Source organism: Poecilia reticulata, linkage group LG21 (assembly GCF_000633615.1).
Source record: "Poecilia reticulata strain Guanapo linkage group LG21, Guppy_female_1.0+MT, whole genome shotgun sequence".
Lineage (NCBI taxonomy): Eukaryota > Metazoa > Chordata > Actinopteri > Cyprinodontiformes > Poeciliidae > Poecilia > Poecilia reticulata.
The window spans coordinates 16,843,966-16,869,159 of record NC_024351.1 but is presented as its reverse complement, the minus strand read 5'-3'; the positions used below and the strand labels follow the sequence as shown (position 1 = coordinate 16,869,159).

Below are 25,194 nucleotides of genomic sequence, written 5' to 3'. Positions count from 1 at the left end.
AAAAATCTAATAGCATTCTAGAGGTCGGTATGAACTAATGGTAGTATTTATTGCTTTTTAACGATTTACATATCCAGGTCTTTTTCCAGGTTTTATGACGCAAGTAATACAAACTTGGATCATGTTTTTTAAAATATTTTTTTGCTGTTTTTTTACAGATAACAATCCCGGACAAACTAGCTAAAATAAAATCCAGCTAACCATAGAAAATGTAAATGAAAGTTGAAATGATGTCACAGAATAACTGTAAAAAAAAAAGAGTGTTGTTTTCTGAATATTTGTTGCAAAAAGCAAGAGGAAAGCATCAAAATGTGCATGTCCATGCAATGTTTACTTAGCAAAATATTTTGATTTTTTTTTTTATAATGCTTTCATGACGATTATGTACATTTATGTTACACAAAGCTAAAATAAGCGCAAATTACAGCCTCTGTAATGGATTTAACCTTTTATTTCATCTTCATTTTTCAGTTTGAAGAGTTTGTCTTAATTGTTAACATTATTTTATTTATTAAATAAAAAGTCACTAACTACGATGTTTCGGTAAAGTGAATCTTAAATAAAGGTTTGAGCAGGAAATCGTTCAGTTTTCAGTTTATTTTAAAGGGAACAAACTCTTTCAGAAAAATACAAAATCTCAGGGCATTAAAAACAATAAATCTAAACAAAAGTATAACCAGGATTTTGACGAATAAAAGTAGACATTAAACACTACACATATTTCAGTAATATTAAAGATTGTATTGGCACAAAAGATATAAAATTGACGTATAATTCATTTGCTCTAGAGGGATTTCTGCCAAATGAGTCAGAAATCATTACTAATTTTTCATGAATTAATTCCCAGTCAATAATAAAACTAAGTTTTTTTTCCTGAAAAAAAAAAAAAGCAGAAACATTTACAGTACTGTAAATAACAGTGACATCCCGATAAACTAATTTTCTTTCAGTTCATCCTAAAAACCTTTTTCAAATATGGCGTACTCCACGACGCTTTAAAGATTTAAATGTTTCATATTTATCCTGGGTAAAAATCAAACCATCTGCCATTAAGTCAACACATACAAAAGACAAATTAGGGTTGAATAAAAAGCAAGGCACTTTACGGAAGAAAACTAAAACTAAATACTATTTCAGTGCTTAATATTCAGCCGTCGTTCTACCAGCTCTAAACACGACCAGCTCCCCACTGTTGGCGTGAATTGTTTAAATTTTTTTTGTGCAAATGTGCAAATAGAAAAAGGTGCTGTTCACGTTCTGTTGCTCCTGCACGCATCGGTCTCGTCACGTCTCTGCGCGGCTACTGAAAACGCCGATGCCGTCCACTCAGGTCTTGGTGTCCAGCCTCCTCTCCACAGATTTCAGCAGCAGCTCGGCGTACTGCTCCAGCAGAGCCAGGGCCTTGTCTCCGTCGTTGTTTGACACGGGGGCCGCCTGGGGCCCCGAGGAGCCGAGGGGCAGCGAGTCCAGCTCGGCCTTGACCCTGAACAGGGCCTCGGACAGGAGGCCCCTCATCTCCTGGTGGTCTGAGCGCTGCGGCTGGTTGCTTTTCAGTAACTGTGTCAGGAAAACACATTAAACCTGTCAATCGGGTGGAATATTTTTTATATCTTCTGTTTTTTTGTTTTTTAGATTATAGAACACCAAGAGTGTGTTCACAAATTCAGATGAAAAACATCTTAAATAAAAACTCAGTGTGCTGGAACACTTCAACTTATTAAATCTTGCAGCAATGTGGCAGAAAAATTAAAGCGTCTTTTGAGTGTGAAAATGGTTTGTGAAAATGTCTAAGATTCAGAAAACAGAGACCCCTCAAAGCACAATTTTATAAACAGTCTAAATGAGGAAAAAATGACATAAAAATCAAGATATAGGCGGAAATCTGCAAATAAAAAAAGTAATTTTTAAAAAACAAAGTACATCTCTACAAGTGTTAAAGTTGCAGGCAAGCTCCAAGTGAAACCTCTAGGGAAAGGGATAATAAAGCTGACAGTCATATTTTTAAATGTATAGAAATCAGCTGAGATGTGTTTGCAAAAATCTGATTCGAGACAATGAAATTAGGCAGCTTGAAAACCTCAAGTGAGTTGTTTTCAAAAGCAGCTTTCCTGTAGTGTGTTCAATACAGGAAGTGAGCACATCAGCTTCTTTCATTCAAAGATGCAAATAAAACTCGGGTAGAAAAGATCAGATAAATTCGACTTTGTCTCTTCAAGAAAACAAGCCATCTCTCAGGTTTTCACTCGCGTTTTCAATTTTTCGAGTGTTTGGTTTCTTTGCCCGGTCCCTTCGACCGTCTTACTCACCGCAGTGTACAAAACGACGGCTTCCCTCAGACTCCGTCGAAGATCGGTGACGGATTGCCTGCATGTCTCTAAGGTGATGGAGTGATCTGCAGCGAGGAGATGGAGAGAATGACTTTCAAGTTCGTCAGAGCGAGCGCACAAGCACCGAGGCACGCTCTGCCGCTGAGCAAAGCAGAGAAAACAGAACAGAGAGGCTGCAGTGCAATGAAGAGGGAAGTGGCTGTGTGAACGGTGGAAAGGGTGAGAACAATTGATTTTTCACCCAATATCCTCCAGAAGGACACAGTTATCACTGATAGTGCAGCAGATAATTCAATGTTTCAGCAAGATGGTTCACGTGTGGATGGAAGAACGTAACGTGGCTTGGATGTTACCTGCTGAAAAATTCAAGATGGCAGCCATTTTTCAAGATGGCCGCCATTATTGTCAAGGGAAATTTCTTTTTCTAATGTTGCCAGTGTATCACAGATGAATGTTTTTGTGATGAAATCATTCATATTTGGACCCATAAAGGTAATATTTACTGATAATCTTTTGATTTTTCAAAAGTACTTTTTTGCACTAAAATCGCAAATTTGATTAATGTGTTTGATTTCACATCATACATATTTTTGAACCATAGAAATCATATATATATATTTTTCTGGTGGACATTTTTCAAAATGGATGCCATGCTTGTAATGGAGAACATATGTTCACACTAAAATCGGCAGCATTTATTAGCCACATATTATCATGTTAGGTTCACTAACCATTAATTTGCTAAACAAGAATCTTAGGTCCGCTTTTACTAAACTGCAAAACAATTAGCAGAAAAAATGTAGCGAAAGCTAACGCTAACCACTAGGACGACTGGTGTGAAACTCTACCAGTCCTCAGTTTCAGTTTTGACGTCTGAATTGAATACTTATTACTTTAAAGTTGTATGAACAGGATCACCCAAGTCGAAAACATGACGTGACATAAAGTTCATCCATGCCGTGAAAATGGGAAACATTTTCACGATGTTTCCCATCCACCATTTTTGATTCGAAAGGCTCAAAAATGGTGGCCATCTTGGAAAATGGCCATCATCCTGAAATTCAAGTTGCTGATTAAAATATGAAAAACATGAGGGGAGAACATGCACTTTTTTGTGCTCGTATCCACACTTAAAATATTTTTTACAGTAATATGCAGCACTATTAGTGGCACTTAAAATCTGAAACTAAACACAAATGTATTTCTCTCTAAACAAAGAGGAGGCATGAAATGTCTCCTGCGTGCAGATTCTGACATAAACGAGGTCCGTGTTCAATCATCAGAGTCATCAGTGAGAAATAAAGGACAAAACAGACTGGGCACAAACAGACTGCAGTGATGATGAAAATCTGAAATCTGAGAGCAAACCTGGCTGTGGGCTCGATGTGCGGTCTTCTCCCAACACCAGAGGGCGCTCTTTAGCCACCTGACCTCCCTCAACACTGGGAACAAACGTTAAAAATGCATGTTACTTACAGACGGGACGCTGATCTTACGTGGGAATTAGCATACCGAAAAACAAAAAGGGAGATTTTCTCACATGGTGTCACTTTACAGCCACAGACCTCTTTTTATTGGGATTTTATGTGACAGACCTTCAGAAAGTAGGGCACAACTGTGAAATGATACATAGTTTTCAACATTTTGAATCATTGGCTTGATGTGTTCATCACCCTGAACACATCAACCCTGCAGCAATCCTGTTCAAACCAAAAGCACTCAACACTTCTTGGACTTTTGAAACCATGAATATTTTTGTCTTGAATGTCACAATTATGTTCTAGTCTACTTTGTGTTATATTTGCCTCGTACGAAATCCAAGTAAGAAACGTGGAAGTTTGCTGTTGTAATGTGACAAAACATGTAAAAGCAAAAGAGGCGTAAATTCTTATGCTTCTTTAAAATCCAGTTTAACTTTACCTCTCAGGAAGCGCGTCTCTTTTCTGCCTCACTGGCAGCGAACTTGGTAACGAAGAATCCAGACATAAGGAGAGTTGTCTGCATCGCGCTGAAACCAGGAGAGATGCAAACATATTACACATTCAACCCCTCAGCTGTGTGTTTGTGTAGTTTCCACGTTGTGTGCCTCTCTTCTTGTCTAACCTTGTGTTTTATCTGGAACATCACAGCGAACATCCACGGTGGAAGCAGAAGCCCTGAGCTTGGACGCGGAGCAGCCTGGGGTCGGCTCGGCGTCCAGGCACAGGCTGCGCCGCGAGCTCAGAGGCTGCTTCGGGAGCGGGATGCGCGAGGCCGCGGCGTTCTGGGTCAGCCGACCGGCTGCCTGATGACCCAGAGGAGAACTTCTGGATGATATGGACAACTCAGACGAGACGGAGGATGGGAAACAGAGGCTTGGCTCCACCTCCGGCTCGCCGGGTGACCTCCTGTCTTCGGGGAAGCCCGGGGAGCGAGGCGGCGACTGGCCAGGCTGGACACAGTCCCTCGGAGAGGTGGAGCGGCTGCGTTTGGCGTTGGAGCTGGCTGTGGGGTTCATGTAGGAGTGGCGGGGCTTTAGTTTGGGACTCTCGCATGGCGGGGGGGACGGCGAGGTGTGTGGTGACCCGGAGGACGGGGACGAGAAGTAAAAGGAAGGCTTGGAGGTGGAGGTCGTCCAAAGCAGTTGCTGAGGTCTCGTCTGCTGCTCCCTTTGGACACTAGGGGGCACCGGGAAGTGAGATGCTAGAAAAGGAGGAATGGAAAGATAAAATGAATTCTTCTAGGAAATTTTTTTTTATTTTACATGCTGGTGGAGATGATTTAAAATTTGTATGTTGATTCATTTAGCTGATTTTTTTCTCAATAATAGGTTTAGACTTCTGCCCACCTCCTTTTCAAACAAAGTTACAAATTCAGTTTAAAGATGAAGAAATCCATACCAAAAAAAAATGCAACCTGGAGGAAACAGCAAGTGTCAATGCAAAGAAATTTAAGGAACGGGATCAAATAAGAAAAACATACAGTCTGAAGATAAGTTCTGTGCAGAGCAGGACTTCTGGAAAGCAGCCGGTATGTCCAGCATGGAGGAGGTCGTCGATGTCGGGTTGGACTTCCTCCACTCAGGGGACCAGGACGTCTTCTTTTTCAGCGGCCGGAGCTTAGGGGGAGAACTTCTCTCTGGAGCGCTGCAGAGATGACAAACAGCAGCTTTGAGTAAAGCATTTCAAAACAAGCACGTTTGATTCTATAGTTTTAAATGACTGAGAAAAAAATTTAAATCTTTCTGTCACAGTTTGAAGGATTTCTATGAGGAACAAAAAAAAGTCTGGGTTTTCTCGTTACCTCTCAGTTCTGACAGCGGTCCTGTCCTCTGTCTTTCTCCTCTCGTCCATCATGGGCCGAACCTTTGACACCGGAGGCTTGGCGGATTTCTGTCCTTCTCCCGACTCAGTCATTCTGGCCAGTGGAGCTACTGGTCTACACAGCGGGCGGTGGAGGCAAACATTTATTTTCCTTGTGCACATTTTGGTAGCAAAGCTGACTATATATGAAGTAATATTAAGGTCATTGCGTGTTAGTTACTGAAATTTAGAGCTTCTCTTGCAGTTTCTGACATAGAGTATAATGGCAGTCGCCCAAGGCAGCAACAAGTACCAGGTTAAGAAAAAAAAAAAAGTTGTCCCTTGAACAGCTGCTATCCTTTTATTCATGGCAAACAGTTTTAAGTCACCCCCAAATTAAAACGACTTCCTGCATTGTGACTGATTATGGGACAGCAGAAGGAGCTCCATTAAAGTCGGATCTGCTACGGATGATTTGATACGTTCCGATATTTGTCATGTTGCAACTGCAAACTGCGGTGTATTTAATTTGTTTGTTTTTTTGTCTTTTTTACACAAAGTAGTGTAATATTGCAAAATGGAAGTAAAATTTTAATGTTTTTTGTTTTTTTTACAAATAATAGAGAATATTAAGGATGAAACATAATAAAAACTGAGCAAACTGACGCTTTAAATGGGGTTAGGTTATAAAATATCACCTTTTTTTTTGAATATTTATTGAAACATATGAACATGTAAAATATTCTCTGACAAAAAAAGGACTAACATTGCATATCGCTCTGAACAAACATAATCCCCAGAATGAAGCACTGTGGTGGCAGCATCATGCTGAGGGTAAATTCAATTCTGTCTGAATAGATTTTTTCCTTATTTATAAAAAATATATTTAAAAAAAGAAAAATGGAAACACATATTTGTTCCACTTCACAAATTTTCACTTTTATGTGTAGTCTGTCAGAGAAAATAATAAAAAAAACCATAAAAGTTTGTACTTTTACTGTAACAATACGCAACACTCTGCTTCTCTTATTCAAAAAGCACTCTTTCCGTTTCTATATTAAACTACTAAACCAGTTTTTTTGTTGTCGTTCATTCTTCGCTTCCATGTAAAGACAAACATCAAACTGACAGCTAGCTGGATGAGGAGGGAACGCAGATGGTTTAACAGAGCAGCCTGTTGGCGTCCACAGGGGTTTTATAATTATAGTCGAGGGTCGGCGCCGACCCGAGGTGGTCAGCACTACCTGTTATTATGTCCTTTGGCCAGGAAGTGTGAAGACATGCTGAGCCCCGGGACTTTGCTCTGCTCGGCTGCAGAAAGGAGTAAAAGAAAAAAAAAAACAGAAACAGAAAGTGGAAGTGAGACCAGGAGAGGAATCAATAATGTCTGTCTGAGCTCGACTGTGGGGTCATTGAAAGCAACACGGAGGCATTCTGAGGCACAAAAGCCCCAAGGCCGAGCCTGAATCGGGATTTTCTGTTTGATATCTGGAAGTGTTTGAGGTGTGAAAAGAAGAACGCTGCGGTTTATATCTAGATTACTTTTCTTACGGGGGAACAAAGAACAAAAACAGAAATCTTTGAATCCACCTTCTTCTGATAAATGAGAGTTAAAGGGGAATCGGCCGAGCTGTGGCTAATTCGGCAGCGTCTGTTCAGTCCCACCTGAGCTGCAGCTTTCAGCCAGCGCCTCAAAGTTCTGCCGCAGGAAGTCCTCTTCACCGGGCTCTTGGGAGTCGTTTACCGCCCTCAGAGCTTTGTCCATGCTCCTTACCAACGCCGTCTTCCTCGCAGCCCGCTCTTCCTCCTCGTCAGAGCTGCACCGACTCAGAGATTCCACGTCTGCTGGAAATGAGAGCAAAACCAGGAACGGACTCAGAGTGAAGCACAAAGGAGACGACGGGGAAAAAACTAACTTTGCTGCACGCATTGCCTTCGGTATTTGGGTAAAATACGGCTTTTATATTTTTATAACCTTTCCATATTGTGTCACGTTAGATAAAGAAATTTTGATGCGTTTCATTTGAATGGTGTAAAATTGAACAACACACAAAAGCAGAGTTATAAACTCTTTCTCAACTCTTCCTGTAAGAGTAAAGAAAACCAACCCCACAGCATGATGCTGCCATCACCAGGTTTCACTTTGAAATGTGGATTGTTCTTTTTGAAAAGAGGTTTTGCGTGTAGGCCAAAAAGTAAGTAAGTGATTTTTATTTATCTGGCACCTGCCAAGATACAAATCACAAAACTGCTTCAACAAACAAAACAACAAAAACGCAAAGCAAATCTAAGCAAAAATAAACGTCGGACAGGAACAACCGGATTTTTACTGCGCTCCCCGCATAACTTTTGCCAAACCACGGACGTGATTTACGGCCGTCCTCTCGCCACTTTTCCTCGAGAGTTACGGCGTCCTTCCACTTCCTAACAACGCTCATTTATCACATCGAACCTCGGTAAAATACACTGAATAACCGTCAAGGAGTGTGTTTACCTCCCTGCTGGTGTATGACCAAGCAACGCTGTTTGTCTTTTATTGTCACTAATTGGTCTTTTAATGGCTCAAATAGTCAAACTAACTGAAGTTTTTAACTAACTTTTCAGCTAAAAATTGGGACATTTTGTTCATTTTAAACATTTTGTTCATTTTTTTTAATTAACCAACTCAGCTGCACATTCATTTAGACTGAAGTATACTCTTTTCTTTATAACTACACAGTATATTTATGCTGAAATTTTGCCCTTAATGGACAGTATTTTTACTCTTATTTCTGTCTTTATATGTAGTCTATATTCTATCTTCGCGTCAGTCAATTTGCTGTGATTGCCTGAGACTTAGCTGCTGTTGCACAGAAATGTTCCCATTGTGGGACAATACAGAACATTTCTACTCTGCTCTGTAGTTTGTGTTTGCGATGTGGGAAACTGCTGAACCTCCTCTGCAGTTTCTTACCATCCGGGACGCGATCGGGGCTGGACTCCCTGCTGTCGTAGCCCAGCGAGCAGGCGCTGTCTGGGCTGCGGCTGTCCTGGCTCTCTGCGTGCATCCTCTGGCTCTGCGGGCTGCAGGGCCGCTCCGTCACCACGTAATCATCGCTGCAGGGCGAGAGAAACGGTCAAACTTCTAAAAAAAAAAAAAAAAAAGAGAAAATGGCGTTCCCTTGAGTGAGACAGTGTGGAGGAGTTGATGAGTTACCCATCCACTGGACTCGTGTCGTCTTCGTTTTCCTCGGGGAAGAACACCGGTCCATCCGTCGGCGCGGCACAGTTGGACGTTGCCGAGGGCAACCAAGCCAGACGCCTCCTGGATCTCTCTTCCACTTGCTGCTCCTGAAAATTAAAGTTGTTCTTTTCTTAAAATAAAAAATGCATCCAAATTCCTACAACTACCAAAACAAAAGAGAACAATTAAAAACCCAATCTGCTCACCTCGGGGTCATGGAGGCTGGAGATGCTCTGTGTGGGGAAGTTGAGGTTCTTCTTTTGACCAAAGGTCTCAAGTTGCCTCAGGTCCAGCATGGATTTCACCATCAGCTCCAGCGAACCGATGCGACGGGACCAACGTCTCCGCGGACGCTTGGTGGGGTCTGGAAGGACCTGGCTGACCGCTCCGTGCTGGAGAGGAACCAGGAAACAAACGAGGCTTCACAGCAGCTGCTTTACACACCGTCATGTTGTCAAAATGCACTTTAAAGTCTGTACGTGTCTGCACCTCACAGACAGCAGAGTCCTGTAAATGTCGTGTAGAGTGTTTGGAGCCATGCTAAGAAGATTAAAAATATAAAATTACGGGAATAGAGTCATAATATTGTAACTTTAATCTCGTAATATTAAGACTTTATTCTTTTTTTTTCTAGTAAGGCCCTAATACTTCATCGTAAGATAGTTTTAAAAGTAATCATTGTTCATAATTTTGTCTTTTACATACATTGTCAAATTCTAATTACTTCTTTGTTTTATTCTGTTTTATTATAGTTTGCTGAGGAAGCTCTTTGGTCTACATGAATTGTTTTTAATACATATTAATACATTTAACTATTGAAATTCTGAAGTCAGTGGATTTCATTTAGAGTTTTCAGAGAGAAGAAAAGGCGAATAGAAACATATACAACACTTTACATGTTTTTACGCACAATAAAACGTAGAAAACAACGTCGCTTTCCTTCTACTGCACAGCTGCACTCCAGTTAGTGTTGCAGAAAATCCAAATAAAATGCACCGACGTTTCTAGTTGCGAGTTGATTAAAGGTGGAAACGTTTTATTGGTATGAATGCATTCTCTTTTTTTAATGTTTGTGCAAATTAATAGCTAAGATACAAACAAAAATGCTAAGGTATTTTTTAACTGCGTGGCTGGTAGTTTCTTTAAAGCCTCTGATTTTCTTACCTTTCTCTGCTCCCAGTCCTGTTCTTCATCTGAACCTAATATTGGATTTAAAAAAAATAAAAAAAAGATCATGTCATGAAGACATTTTTACCTCCACATGGATCAGGTCAAAACAAGAGCTGATCAGCTTCTCTCATGTCCTTTTATTAGCCAAGGCGTTCATTATTAAAGCTGCTCTCCTGACATTAAGACAACTACCTGTATCCTCCTCTCCGTGGCAGCTGTTGGAGGAGCCGCTGCTTTTGCTGTCCTCCGCATCATTAGTGTCTTCGTTCTCCTCCGCCTCGTTGTCTTGGTCGCTGTCAGACGACAGGCCAACCAGAGCCGGAGCGCTGTACGCCTCCCGCCTGTGGAAAAAAAGATTCATAATGATGAGGCTCGGCGGAGCGTCAGCATGTAAAGCACAGAACTCATTATAAAGAGTCGCTGGCTCTGCTGTAGATGTTAAAAATGAGCATGTGTGTGTGTGCACCTGATTCCAGAGGTCCCACAGCTAGGTGAGTCCTGGTGTTCTCCCAGCTGGTGCTGCCTCTCCTTCATGGCCATTGTAAGTTCTGGAGCAAGGCGCCAGACAAAGACACAGCTGGGGGAAGAAAAAGCATACAAGCATTAAATATTTAGGTTTTCATCTCATTGTAACAACCGAGGAAACCGTCTTCAAACACATTCCCGGAGTCATTTCCTCTCGCACGAGGAGCTGGAAATTGATTCCACGTGACTCCTGGATGTATTTTTATCATTCTTTACAGTAGATGATCCAAAAGCAAAGCTCTCATTAAATCTTGCACATCAGTCTACCACATGGCAGGTTGTTGCAATTTGTATTTAAATAATTTATTTTCTAAGTACATGAAGCGACTGAAGGCGAGTTGCACTAACACTCTCGCTCTGAATGTTTTTTCTTTTTTGTGCTTTAGGTGGACAAAAGAATAAATCTTTGACATGATAGGAAATATGAAAATCACGTTCTGTCGGGAGGAGCAGCAAGGCAGCCTGATGCACAAAAATCCTTCTTCATGTGTAAACATTAATTTTGTTTTGGTTCCATGTACTACAATTCAGGTTTTTATAGTATTAATGGGCACTCACAAACACCTTTAATAATGTACGGAAGATTAAGAGACATTTTATCAGCTAAAGACAACGATGTGCTAGGAGACCACTAATAATGTTTTCCAATTTATGTTGTTTTGCTTAGATTACGGGATTAACACCCACTAGGCTTTAGTTTTTGTTCAGATATGAAACAACGGTCTAATGTAAAGCATGACTACAATAATTATGTATTCACGCTACTTTAAAGTGGAACCAAACCCGATTGTGAAAGCACAACCCCACTCCCGGCGCCATTTTGAAAAAAAAAAATCCATAAAAGTGGGCGGAGCCGAAAGGGAAAGCGCCGTCGCCATCTTTGTTGCTACACTTTAGACCCCTTCTAACGAGGGGTTCAAAACTGCTGCTAGCGACAAATCTAGCGACGTTTTTTAGTGTTTTTGGAGGCTTGTGAAAGAACCAATCACTTTTCAGTAACTGTTCTGAGCCAACAGCAGCAGTGCCACATTACAAGCAAATACCCGTATGTGAACGAAGCCGTTCGCTTTCCATTTATAAGCAACTGGAAAATTCAACTACAGTAGCCACCCTTCAGCCCAAAGAGGGCAGCACTGAGACAGTTTTATGTCAAATTGGTATACAAGTTCGCATGAAAATGTCACAACTTGCGCAGTAACAAAAGATAGCATCTGTTAAGTTTATAGTTTATCTGCAAAATAAAAAGTTTAATTTGTGGTTTATCTACTTTTAAATACAACCAAAACCAGAAATGAATATACACTGTACAAAAAGATCCAAAATCTTTTAAACTCTTAATCTGATATTGAATCAGACAAAACTTTTTTCCTTTTAAGGTAAATTGGATTATCAGATCAAATGTTTACATACACCGAGATTATCTACATGCAGATGACGATATCATGACTTTGAAAACATAAATGGAGAAAAACCTTTTGATGTATTTTAGGGCATTATAGAAAAATCATAAGAAGATTATCTGTGGGGCATAACTTCCAAAACAAAGGGTTGACTTGTCTCCCGTAGATCAAAAACGGCGTCATATCTCTCAGCAAGTCAGGCACCTAAAGCCACAAACAGCCTTTTTAGTAAAGAGACATTGTGAAATATCAGCTCACTGTTAATATTAAGTGTCAACAGGTTCTGAGTCACTTTCCTGTGTGAGCTCAAGTAAAGACCATCCTCTCACCTGTCTCCTGATACAGAAATCAAATGCTTGCAGTCGCTGGTGAACTTCATCCCAGTGATAATCTCTGCAAAACAAAAGCCAGTCATTAGCACCGTGGTACCTGGGCTAACCGTATTCATTTTCATACAAAAGCTGATGAAGATCATCTTCAGTCTGGTTCTGTTACCCGAGTGTCCAAACATTGTGGCAACACACTCTCCAGTGCAGAAGTCAAAGATGCTGATGTTTTTATCGGAGCAGCTGGTGGCCACGTATTGACCCGAAGGATCGATCTGAACCTTTTAGAGCAAATAAAAACAGTTCCTTATTTCCTGAAGTGTCTATATATATATATATATATATATATATATATAAACAACCACTGCAGTGTGAACTGAAGGAGGAAAAGTCACCCTGAGGAGACTGCCATCTTCGCTCAGCGATCCTTTGTAGAGCTTTCTCTGTTTGCCGCTGCTGATGTTGAAAATCCTGCATCGGGAAGAAGAGCAGGCCTCAGGATGTTTCAAACTGCCAACCGGCAGCCTTAAGCGAAGTAGCCGCACGCTCGCGCACGCACCTGATGCAGCGGTCCTGACAGCCAACAGCTGCGTACTTGCAGGTGGCGTCGACGCTCATGTCGTAAAGTGTGGTTTTCCTCACAGTGTGGTGGGAGCGCTTGAACTCTGTGCCTTTGTCGGTCTGCAAAAGTCAAAAAGAAAAAAAGAAAGAAAGGAGCACAGTTATTCTTTCCCCACACTGAATAAAACTCTGCACTGTGTAAACTCTAGATCACCTACTAACATAAATAAAGTATTTTTGCTCCAGTTACTATTGTAAATGTTTTAGTACACTTGAAATAAGACAAAACAAGTTACTTTTCAGCAAGATACAGGAGTTTGTTTTAAGTAAATAATTTCTTAACATCGATAGAAAAAAGTACTAGTTTGCATTTGCATTTTATTCCACTAACAACAAAACGTTTTCCCATGTTATAAATAAAATAATGTCAGCGGAAGAAGTACTCTTTGATCAAGATTAAGAAATGATTGACTTAAAACAAGCTCCTATATCTTGCTGAAAAGTCACTTGTGAGTCATTTTTATCTTATTCGTAGATAAGAACCTAGACCAAAGACAGTTAGTGAGGCTTTGTGTTGTATTGGTTGCACATTACAAAAGTGTTGCGTTTATGGCGGAGTGACAAGAACAATACACATTGTTTAAAAAAACGAAAAATCAATTGAAAACCCTCTTTGCAGCTTGCCAGAAAAAAGATGTGGAATGAAAATCTCTGCTCAGACGGGGCCAAGGTGTTTTTGTTTTTCTTTTCTTTTACCTAAAAGCAAATCGGCATTTGAGGCAGGAAACCAACTCCGCGCATCCATCTGATCAAACCCTCCTCGTTACAGTGGCAGCGTTGTGGCAGGATGCTTTTCTTTTTGCAGGGACAACGATTACTTTATGAGACACTTTGAGAATCCTTGTTAAACACACGATAGGAGAAACGATCCTATTGTGCAGCAATCAGTGCAGATTAGTAAACCGATATTCGGTCAATTATTTTTTTTCTTTTCTCTGATTTATCCTGGGGAGCTTTGGGGCTTTCGAAGGTTTTCAGCACAAACGGAAAGTTCCCGGGAAAATGTCCCTTCTTAAATATTGTTGCTAAGTGTTTGTGTAAGCATAATTATAATTATCCTGAGCTTGCTGAGCAAACACTTTCAGCATCAGATTTACGAGAGCGCCTGTTGCATGTTCCACGGTAAACGTCAGATAAAAAGTAATGATGTTACCTTGTGCGCCGTGCGGAAGTAGATGCTCTTGTCTGCTCCGCAGCTAATCATCCTCACCTTGTTGTCATTGGCTGGAGAACAAACAAAAAAACATTACTTAATGATTTATTCATGGTCAAAGTTTTATGATTGGGAAAAAAAAACATAAATGTGGAAGGTCTTATCAAAAAGGTCTTATTAGTGTTTAATCCTGATTTACAACCAATGGGGGAAAAAAATAAAAAAATCTAAAGCGGGGCGCATCATAAAGCACATCGTAAATTACGGATTAAATAATAAATCAACGATAGCAACAGATGCGCATATGTTAGGAGTATGAGAGAAAAGAAGGACTTTCCTCCGGCAAACAAATAAAATCCCAAATTGACAATGCGTGTACATTTCATTAATTATGTAAATAAGCTCACAGAAGCGGGACTTTTATGTGTGTGTGTGTGTGTGTGCGTGTGTGCATGTGTGACTGCGGGGCGATAATAGCGGGGATTAGGAGAAGATTAGCCGTCAGATGTCGGCGGCGTCTCGAGTGGCTCACCGGCGAAGCGGACGGCTGTTATGGATGAGGAGTGTTCGTCGAGCGTCTGCACCAGGCTGTAGCCGTCGTCCGCATCCAAGACGTGGATCAGACGGTCCCTGCTGGCCGTGGCGAGCAGCTTGAGGCCTGAGAGCAAAGGAACCGTGTTAATGCATGGCAGATTGGACTAAAACACACTGCCACTGCAGTCACAGGTGCACACACACACGCACAAACACGCGCCGACCTGTTTCTGGTTTACTGTACTCCAGACAGAGGATCTCGGCGTCATGAGCTTCCACTTTAAGAACCTCCTCCATGCTGCCGAGGTCATGAACCCTGCACGACAACGCCGTCACATTACAGACAGACGAACACTCGAGGTCTGCCAGTTCGGTCCCCGGCCGTAAATCACCTCAGCATCCCGCTGCGGTCTCCGGACGCCAGGTGTTTGCCGTCTGGACTCACGCAGATGGTTCTGACGCCTGCTCTGGTTTCTGCCGTCTGCCCGTCCCCCGATTTGTCCGTGATCGCGTTACACTCTGGATCCAGCAGCGTGCCCGCGTTTCCATCTACATAAATTATCTTCAAGAGATCCTGCAGAGAAAACGATGAGAACAGAGCCATATCAATCATTGAGAGGGATGGTTATATACCTCAAAGCTTCAATATGTCAGAGGTAGTGGAGGGCGGTGCAGACTTGATGTTTTATCACGATATTTAGTGGTGCCTTTGCGATTACGATAAAAGTGATGATAAGAGCCTTTTCTGACTTCTTTTTTAGGCGACTGCGTGGCTGTGATTGTATGTCATAGCAATTATAGTCCCACCATCACAAATATTGCTTAAAAAAACATTCCCATTTATAGTACGCTTTTATAGAACATCAGTCACAAAAAGGAATGACGTAATTTGTGATTTTACGCATCGTTAATCGACACCGATAAATAGTAATTCTTATCCTGATAAGAAATCTATCAAAATAAACAATAAACCACACGATAAATGCCCACTCAAAAAAGAAGAAAAAAAAGAGACTTGTAAAAAGGCGAACTCACGTTGCTGAGGATGTTCTGCGTCGAGTCTCCCATCCTCCATATTCTGATGGTGCCGTCTGCTGAGCAAGTGAAGAACGAGTCTGATGACAAATCTGAGGCCAAACCTCCGGGAACGTCAGGAAATACCTGAGAAGCAATGACGGGATTACTTCAAATTCGGCAGGAAGTTGCGACAGCAGGAAGGATTTCTGTATTTCTCTGGTCTATGACGTAAAATCCCAATACAGACTGAATGGATGCAACATTTAACGTGTATAAAAAAGGAAAAAATAACAGCCTGCCTCGATCACAAGACTCAACAATTTTGTTTATGGTGGCAAAGGCAGGTAGATCACGTGAAACTCAGGAGATCCAAATTATTTTTAGTGATCAAAGTTGCTTATAATAGATACAGTTTATCATTATTTAATGCTATGGTTTTAGTTTGTGTATTTTTATTTATTTCTTTGTATTTCTTACTATTTAATTCTTTCTATTTTGCATTATCCTATTTTTCTTTCTGATCGTTGTAAATTTTCTCTGGGAAATAAAGCTGTTTTATTCATCATAATTCACCATTTTACTTATATTTTTTTCTCAAGTGTTGAAATTGGCTTTATGATACTGTAACTATAGGTTTAGTCAAAATTAAAGATAAAAAAACAAAACATTTATTTTTGTGGTTGAAACATGGCAAAATGTGAAAAGTCTCCTAAAGTTTCAGTTATCCATCAATAACCTAATAATTCACTCTGTTTTTCTATTGTTAAGGGGACATCCAGAGGTCATTATTGTGTCAGGAGAGTTTTCTTTTTTTTTCCGTTTACACAATCGCCTAACGCTGAATGTGTTTACCTCCAGGTCCCAAACAGACGCAGCATGGAAGAGGGCAGAGTTCACCTTCCCGACCCGGTGAACCTCTCTAACGTCCCACACATACAAACTGTGGTCACTATACACACAGCTGAGCCAGCGGCTCACGGGATCATAGGTGACCGCAATGACGTCTGGGTATCTGTCTTCTGTTTTGGTGTGAAACAGAGCGCTGTAAGGAGAAAAGTTGGAAGAAGGGAAAAAAAAGACTGAAAATTAGAAGCAATAGACTAGATTTCAGCTTAGACTTCTCCAACACAAACAGGAGGCGTTTGGGAGCGCGTCGGGACAGCCGACAGATGCCACTCGAGACAGGAAGCTCTATAAATAGATCCTTCGATTTCGGCCCTGCAGTGGATCGCTGCCAAGAGAGCGCAGCACCGCTCCTGATCCGGTCCTCACCTGGCCTCGGTGACGGCCGAGACATCAGCGCCGAGGGGATGGGGCCGCGGCAGCGTGCAGACAAAGTGCAGGTCGGCGGGTCTGAAAGCCCGCACCGTTCCGTCGGCACAGCCGCAGAAGATGGCGTCTTCGGACAGAGACAGGGACTGAGCCGCGCCGGTCTGAGAGGGAGACAAACTCAATACTCAGCTTTGTGTGCGGTCGGAGCACTGCTGCTGAAAAAATGAGCACCAATGTGAACAAGCTATTGGAGATCCAGAGTTGCAAATCCTGAAGCTGGCAACTGTCTCTGCTTAAACCTGTATAGTCTGCTCCACACACAAAAAAACCCCCAAATTTTAAAAAAAAATATATGTATGTATAAAAATATATTTTAAAAATCACTCTTTTTTGTTCCTTCTATAAAAACACATCATGGTTAACTTGCATAGCATTTATCACTTCCACCACTTTTAAAAAACAAATTAGTCATTTGAAATCCAACAGCATTACAAATTCCAATCATCATTTTAAGCAGTAAAACATAAAACTACGTCCTTCTGTACATCATATTACTCTATAAGTCTAAACTGTTATGGAAAATATATATTTACTGGTGGTAAAAAAAAAAAGTGGGATTTGGCATTCCATAATAATTGCTTCTTCAAATGTGCACTGCCATTTTTGGCTGTTGACTGAAATTGATGTACTTAGATCTTCCACCAGAGGGCAGAAAACAAGTAAAATGATCCATCAAAGACTTTAATCAAACTAAGCATGTGTAACAAGAAAGAAAAACCAGAAGAAATTGATCTGTGACGGGCAAATGCGGTTTACCGCCACTGGAAGAAAAAGACGTCACAGATATCAATAAAAAATTATGCATCTGCCATTATTTAAAAAAAAAAAAAAATCTCCAGTATGTCGTATTTAGCCAAACAGATTAACAGAGTACCACTGATATTCTCTGTGTTTGGACCTACTGGGCCAAAACGAGCCTGCGCTGGTGTCACTCACCCGCAGGTCCACCCACTTGTCCAGCATCCTGCTGCTGTTAAACTCACACAGCAGACCGGAGGAGGTGATGCAGAAGGTGGAGTCGGACTTGGAGCCTCGGCCACAGGCCACGTCAGAGAAGAAGTTGTTCCTCAGCTCTCCCAGGAGTCCCGAGCGGCCCAGCAGGGGCATGGGGGTTGTGGTCTGTACGCGACAGAGAGGGGTAATGCTAGATCAGGCTCACTTTCTCTTTAGATGTAGTATGAGAATCCGGTTTCTTAAAAAAGTGTAACAAACCAAAAACACCCTTCCGTACCTTGTTGGCCTTACAGTTGTCCAAATACCAGAACTTGACGTGTCTGTTGCCCACAGTCACAAAGTAAGAGCTGTCCTCAGAGAAAGACACGCCTGTCACCTTGCTGGACACTTTGTTCGCCGCGACAACGACGTCTTTCTGCAAGACAAGAGCCCAGACACGACTTTAAAGCACATATTGACTGTAAAACCCAAGTTTTTTTTATGTCAAATTTGGCAGTCGGTTGAAAGGTCGAACTTGACGCCGCCGTGCTTGTTTAGCAATTCATGGGAGATCGGCCCCCGCTCAGTGTTTGTGTCAAACAATAAGGCAGTCAGCAAGCACTTGGCCTTTTGGCACAAAGACTGGAAGTAGGAGGAAATGGGTCGGTTTCAGACAGATTGTTTCAAAGTCCCGCTACCTCCGAATCAAACCAAAAAAATTTTTAAATTGTGCTTCTTCAGAAGCAAATTTAAGTGTTAGAGAAACGGGGTTTTAACATCTGCGGGGTTCTGCGTGTGACAACAATCTGGTTTTCCTCAAAATCTAACAGATTTCAAGAGCTTTGGCACATCAGAGTGAGCAAATGTCAAGTCAAGACGTGGCATGCTGTTTGCCTCGTACCAGGAAAGACTCGGCGCTGTCACTGAATCAAAGCTGAGTCAGCTTGCTGCCAGCTTAAATGTCTGTTTACGTGTGAAACATGCAGTTGAAATTTTGTAGTATGTTTTTTTTTTTTATTATTATTATTCCCCTATAGCTGCAGGTTTCTTTTTCAGCTTGATGTTGCAACATGAACATGACCCCTCCTGGTCCTTTTCATTAAATTTGGGTAAATTAAGAAATCTAACCCACAATTACTCCGATAAAACCGTTTTAGACCGACACGGAAAACGTTTGCACGAAAGCAGGATTACCGCAAACGACACAGACCTTCCAGGCCCAGACGTTGACCATCATGTCATGCTGGTTTCCCACACTGACTATGTATTTGTTGTTGGGAGAAAAGGCCACACACGAGACGCCGTATTTGTGCTTCTGCAGCTCGGCCACCTGCCTGCGCTCGGCGACGTCCCACAGTCTGATTGCTGGTAGGTGACCGCTCTGATGAAAAAATAAGGAAGAAAAAACAACAGTATGTGGTCGTTAATATAACATTTTATACGGTATCTCCACTGTGGAAATCAAGTTGACTTCACTAGCTTAACCCCAGTGCTCATCTGTCTATCCTGTCTCGCTAAGAGCTAATCCTCCCTGTCCTCTGACTGAGAATAGTTACTTTGCCTCCAAGGGATCAAAAGGTCAGCAGACTATTTGTGTTGTCCTTTTTTTTTTATTAAGGCTGCAATCAATGGGAATTGAGACAACCAGTAAATCTGAGCTGAAAGAGACAGAAAACAAGGAAAAAACGAGACAGATAGCCCATCTGCTGGCAGCTGTTCCTTGTATGCAAATGAAGTTCTGTTTGATGAATGAGCGCCTGTCACAGACATCAGATAATTTACTCAGGGTCTTTTTTTTTTTAAATGCTTGAATCAAATCCCATAATAAAGCTGTGATGCTTCTGTGCGGCTTTGACCTAAAATCAAACAGATTCTCAGATTGAATTCCTCAAAGCGAAGCAAAGCAAAGCAAAGCGGCCTTCAGGTGTTCCAGATTAAAACGGTACCAAAATGTTTAAAAAAGGTGCCAACAGTTGGCACGTTTTGGTCATTTGAACTTTGATTCCCGTAGTCATAGCAACCACTGCGTGTCCAGCCACTTGCACGGCGAAGTCGGTAATCGGCTTTGGTAGGCAGGGGGGGATTAAGGTGGCGAGTTGAGCCGAGGCCCACGTTGTAGCGCCGACACAGAGGACTGAAGACGCTTCAGTGACGGGACATGTGGGACCGAGACGCAACAACAACAGCAACAGCAACCTGGACGCCTTAAAAGTGGGGAGGCTTTAGCTCACTTCGTACCAGCCCGCGGAGACAGATGGGTCGACATCCGTGAATTTGTATTCAGCAACGAGCCTGTGTCTGGCAGGGGATAAAGCATGCAAACCACCAACTCTGAGCAGAACTGAAGTCTGTTTGAGTTAAGCTAAAAAAGCAGTCACATTTCTACTGCAAAATGAATCGTGCTCATTATAAAATATCGACGAGGAGGAAACTGACCTCTCCCGTCACCAGGTGCTTTCCATCGGGGGAAAATGAGAGAGCTGTGATAGTTTTCCTGTGAAAGTGAGGCAGAGAATTTAGTTTCATTCAATATTCTGGGAGATGTCTAAAGTTTATTTTGCTCCTTTGTGAATGCGGGTCAAATTTCTGTACAGCTCACCTGGAAGTGTTGATAATGTGGTGCTGTCTGTCCTTTTTGGGGTTCAGCAAGACGACGACGCACCTTCAGAAAGAAAGGAGCGACACAAGGAAAACGAGCAGAGGCATCAACATTTTCTTTTCCATCACAAGTAAAAGGACAAATAAAAGATATAGAAAGTCTAATATTTCTCACTGAAATGAAGTCAAGTGAAACTATAAAGCATTACAGATTGACCATTTAGTAAAAAAAATGGTTTTAAAGAAGTATATTTATTAGAAGTTTAATATTATGTGTGTACTATTCAAACACACACGCTTGTTTTGCATAATTTGCTGACATAGTTAAACCCGTTTGGCTTTACCTAACAGAACTAAATGTTACGTGAAAGAGAACCTGAAACACACTTAAAACAAAGTAAAATAAACTGAGTTACATGAAAATCTGGATAAAACACTTTCCGCAAACTAAAACAAGATCTCTCTCAAGTTAGGACAGTTTTATATCTGAAGATTTACTTATATTAAAACTTGAATTCAAGACAAAGTAAGAAATCCAGGTGAATAAATGGTTTAAAGAGAGTCATATTGACAACGTAGCTTCCCATTCTAGCTACCATTAAAACCGTATAGACACAAATATAACCAATGGTCAATTATAAAATTAGAAAGGACTTGCTACGTGAATGCTGAATATTGATTTAGAAAATGTAGATACTTGATACTTTCCCACTAGTTGTTCGGCATAAAAATCTCCTGTAATTAGCTATAACCGTTAGCTAATTACTGTCTGTTCAGACAGTAAAATTAACTATTGTCACTAAATTCATGTAATTACTGTGTCTCAAAGCTGTGAAGCGGTGTTGGAGTTTTCTAGTTTTAAGCAAAGTCAGACAAAGTGTCCTAAATCACAACTTATGTTGAAACATTTGAGCTTTTTAACGTTATGCTAGGCTACATAGCTTCAAAGAAGCTTCAGACTTGAAAGTGGGAATGAAAGGACAAGAGGTCTTTGTTACCCCACCTACATTAATCACAAACAGCCATGTTTTGGTTTATTTTATCAACATAAAAATGCTGCTCAGCTATCTGTAGACAACAATACGTAGCATAGTTCACCTTTCACACTGTAGAGCAATGTTACCTTTCTAGTTCTTGGGAGAGCCGGCTAATATAATAGCTAACAAAAATTTTATATTACTAAGCAAATAAGAACCTCCTAATAAATTTCCCTCTGAGATCAGTCATGTATATTGATTTTTTTTTAAGGCTATGTAAAATCAAGCCTATTGAACTGAAACCACGCTATGTAGCTAAACAATGTAGCCTAATCTATCTGTAATTTTCATACTCTCATAAATGCTCTCTTGCATATTCAAATTGCTCAGACAGAAACAATGCCTCCTGTGAGAAGCACTTCCTCTCTCTGCACTTTGCCCATTGGCAGCTCGCAGATTAGCGCTCCTCCTGTTGCAGAACAGCAAGTTCTTGAGATGCGTGCCAGGAAACTGCATTGCTGGTACCGCAGCTTGTACGGCTTTAAACTGGGACAGCAGGTGGAATGCCAGATTGGGGCTCAATTTAGGAAATTTGTGCTTAATTTGACAGACACTGTGGGTCATGTACAAATATCTGGACACACGTAGACTTCTCAAACTGACAAAAAGTTACACGGTTGAATAATATGTAGTTTGTTTTAAAGGGGAAAAAAATGTCGTTTTTTTTAACAGGTTGGTTGACTTTGTGCAGCGCAGATGTGAAGCAATTATCAGAAACCGTGCTTAAACGGCTCAATTTTACGTCAGCTAAAGCTAAACTCTTCCAGCTCACCAGAATCTGAGCCTTTTGTAGATCACAGACGGATATAAAAAGCCTCCCTGAGGATGGCACAAATAAGATTTGAACTTTCTCTGATTGAGGAGGCCCACCGGGCCCTCTTCCTCCTCCTCCTCTTCAAATAGTTGACAGATGATACTTGATCACAGAAATTTGCACACTAAACGTCTGCAAGGGGCAGATATGATAAGAGGCCATGCGTGCACCGCTGATAAGACAAAGAGCAGATGTCGGGATAAGGGTCTTTACCCCGCTGGATAGGCCACAAGTCCAGATCTGGGATCGCAGGTCAGGCCACTGTTTCCTGCGGCAGTGATCCCCAGCACCTTCTCCAAAGTCACCTGTAGAGACACATAACGGAGACCTTTTTTTTCCTGTTCTACAGATCTCTGAGAGCAGCTGGTGGACAGGCAGACGGGAGCCCAGCCAACAGTGATGTAACTAAGCATCTGTGTTAATGAATGAAACGCAAGAGGAGAGAGGCAGGTCACAACACGTGTGCAGATGGGAGTTAGTGCGACAGAACTGAGGTGCAGAAACGCTGAGCGAAACACAAAGACCCTGTTCAAAGTCAGCAGAAATCTAGAAAGCATTTCGGATGTCTACACAACTTTTAATTTCGTTGAGCTTCTCTGATGTTTCACTTTTAGAAACAGTGAAGAACCGTCTCTGACTCAAGACTTTCCTCATAGTCAAATGCTGAATTTGGTACGGTAGCACCTTTGTGACACTTTGTTTTTTTGAAATGACACTTTCATTTTTTTAAATGAGAAAACGTGATTTTAGTTTTTCTTTCGTGTATAAAAGTGTGATGTTGACGTTCTATCAGTAGAGGACGAGTCGGCTGGCTCCAAACTCGCTGTCTGTCTTGACGGGTTTATGACGTCCTAATAACACACATGCATTCATAACAAACAGGAAAGCATAAAAACACCTCATAATCCTGATGTTTGTTTATGGGTTTTTTTGCACAGCCATCGTGTGGCGGCTCAGTTTAAAACCTTTTCACGCAACAGACTGCCATAAGATTGACATAAATTAACTTTTTCATTGAACTAGACACGTTCACGCACGAGACAGAAAATTTTATTTTTAGAAATCTTTGCAACAGATTTGAAAAGTAGTAAAAATTAAAATTTAATTGACAGCAGTACCTTGGAGATGCTAACTGCTGGATGTACACTAGGGGTGCACAAACAAAATTATTTCCAAAACACAAGAAAATACTTTTTCGACTTCTAATTTTTCCCTGTTCAATAATGAACTAAATGAGCAATGTTATAAAATTACATGAGAAAGGATCTTCAAATCACTGCATAATTAAAACATGTTTGCTTATCTATAAAGAAGACTTACATTTTCCTAACTTTTGTATTTTTTGTTCATTTGTTGTTGTTTTTAGTTTGGAGGTGTTTTTAGGTTAATCATTTGCTGTTCTCCTGGTTTAAAAGTTTTCTTTATTTATTTATCTCAACAACAACAAGTAGGACATTTGTCACTCATCCTGTAATAAAACACTTTCTTAATTTGGTTCGGTTTAATGAGTGGGAACACTAAAGTTTGCTTATAAGGCAAAAAGCAGAAACAAAAAAAACACGATTGTTTATGCTCGTATGTACAGATTAATAAAATGAATAAAACGTTATTAATAAACTATAAATCATTTGTCTTGCACCTCACATGTTAAGGGGTTATCAAGAAGGGACCTCGGGCCACACTTTTTGACACTACAGTAACAAGAAAATATCTTTGATTTGAACATTTATTCTATGCAATTAATGTGTGTGTCCTAAATCTGAAACTTTACACAACTTTTTTCCCCCCCCCATAGTCCTTCTCACCTTGCTGGTGAGGCTTTCCTTGCATTTCTTCTTGTTCTTGATTGACGGCGACCGAAGTAAATTCCTGATGCGACTTGTGATGGTGAAGCCGTCGCCGGGCATTTTGAGCGCGGCTCTCTTGAGTCCTTGCGCAGGTAATAAAAGCAACACCAAGCGACAGATCCTCCTCCAGCAACAATCTGTAGATCTTTACAAAGTCGGACAGCTCTGCTGCTGCTGCTGCTGCTGCTGCTGCAGGGACGTGTGGTCACTAAATATCCGAAGCTGCTCTACAGCGCTCACTTCTGCCCGAACCGCGCCTCTCTGTTCGGCGCTGCGTTTTGAATGGAGAGCCGTAAGGCATCACATCACAGTTTCAATCAAAACTGCAGGCCCAGTGATTACGTCAATGATTCCTATTGTTGGTTTAACGGGGTTATTGGGGAGTAAAGGGTGGAAGGGGGGGGGGGAGGGTGTCACTTCTGCTGTTGATTGGCGGATGTTTTTTTGTTTTTGGCCAGAAAAAGATGCTCTAATCTCTCACACATCAGTCCGCCCTTAATGAACTAAAGTAATTTAGTTCCCTGTATAGTTGCACAATGATTGTAATGACCCACTCAATATGTTTGGACGCAATCAAAGGAATTTAGGCCAGTTTTAATGCTTGGCATGTTGGACCACCTTTCAGGATTAGTAAAGATCTTTTCTGGGTCACGATGTTTGCACTTCCTTCAGAAATGAAAGGCTACGTGCCACTCTCTATAAGCCGAGGGAGCATAAAGGGTATTAGAGTTTAAAAGCTATCATTATTCATTGTGAAACGATTAAACTGGTGGATGTGGTTTTATGAATAACCTGCACTCGAGCATAAAAGTATCTGAACATACAGAAAATGCTTGTAGCTAGCATATTTGCATCCAATTAAAGATTTCATGTGAGGAGGTTGACCAATGTTATTTAAATTCTGAATTTATTTAATATTTGGCTTTTGATTGATATGTCTTCATGGTGTTACAAATGTATTTTTCCACAACTTTGGCCCATTCCTCCTGACATACCAGGTGTAGGGTTCAAAGACCTAGCTACTTTGAACCTTAGCTAACTTTAGCTTAGCTTTAC

General features: G+C 41.1%; 1 protein-coding gene across 2 annotated transcripts; it reads right to left on the bottom strand.

The window, feature by feature from the left end:
- Positions 1-201: 201 nt before the first annotated feature.
- Positions 202-24,406, bottom strand: LOC103457881 (mitogen-activated protein kinase-binding protein 1-like). 2 transcript variants are annotated; one of them, XM_008398340.2, is made up of 33 exons: positions 24,097-24,406; positions 22,505-22,596; positions 20,442-20,504; positions 20,279-20,336; positions 19,053-19,223; positions 18,141-18,278; positions 17,846-18,028; positions 16,850-17,010; positions 16,430-16,619; positions 15,596-15,721; positions 14,953-15,134; positions 14,785-14,876; positions 14,559-14,684; positions 14,027-14,097; positions 12,812-12,933; positions 12,648-12,723; positions 12,422-12,533; positions 12,256-12,319; positions 10,468-10,578; positions 10,194-10,342; positions 9,996-10,030; positions 9,038-9,223; positions 8,805-8,938; positions 8,562-8,704; positions 7,274-7,453; positions 6,853-6,919; positions 5,610-5,744; positions 5,289-5,452; positions 4,431-5,009; positions 4,248-4,335; positions 3,696-3,769; positions 2,307-2,392; positions 202-1,557 (listed from the first exon to the last, which is right to left on the bottom strand). In XM_008398340.2, the coding sequence occupies exons 1-33, from the start codon at positions 24,196-24,198 to the stop codon at positions 1,327-1,329; spliced, it is 4,491 nt and encodes a 1,496-aa protein (XP_008396562.1). In that variant the 5' UTR covers positions 24,199-24,406; the 3' UTR covers positions 202-1,326. The 2 variants fall into 2 exon arrangements, with proteins under 2 accessions (XP_008396562.1, XP_017157686.1); XM_017302197.1 differs by having other exon boundaries at positions 7,274-7,450.
- Between the last annotated feature and the right edge of the window lie 788 nt (positions 24,407-25,194).

Bases quoted from the DNA above. Each gene is read 5' to 3' on its own strand.
- LOC103457881 (XM_008398340.2), bottom strand. From the start codon at position 24,198: ATGCCCGGCGACGGCTTCACCATCACAAGTCGCATCAGGAATTTACTT. The intron at 22,597-24,096 runs GTGAGAAGGACT...GTGTCTCTACAG, and splicing joins AGGAAAGCCTCACCAGCAAG to GTGACTTTGGAGAAGGTGCT. The intron at 7,454-8,561 runs GTAAGAAACTGC...TCTCATTTCCAG, and splicing joins CCCCGATCGCGTCCCGGATG to CAGACGTGGAATCTCTGAGT.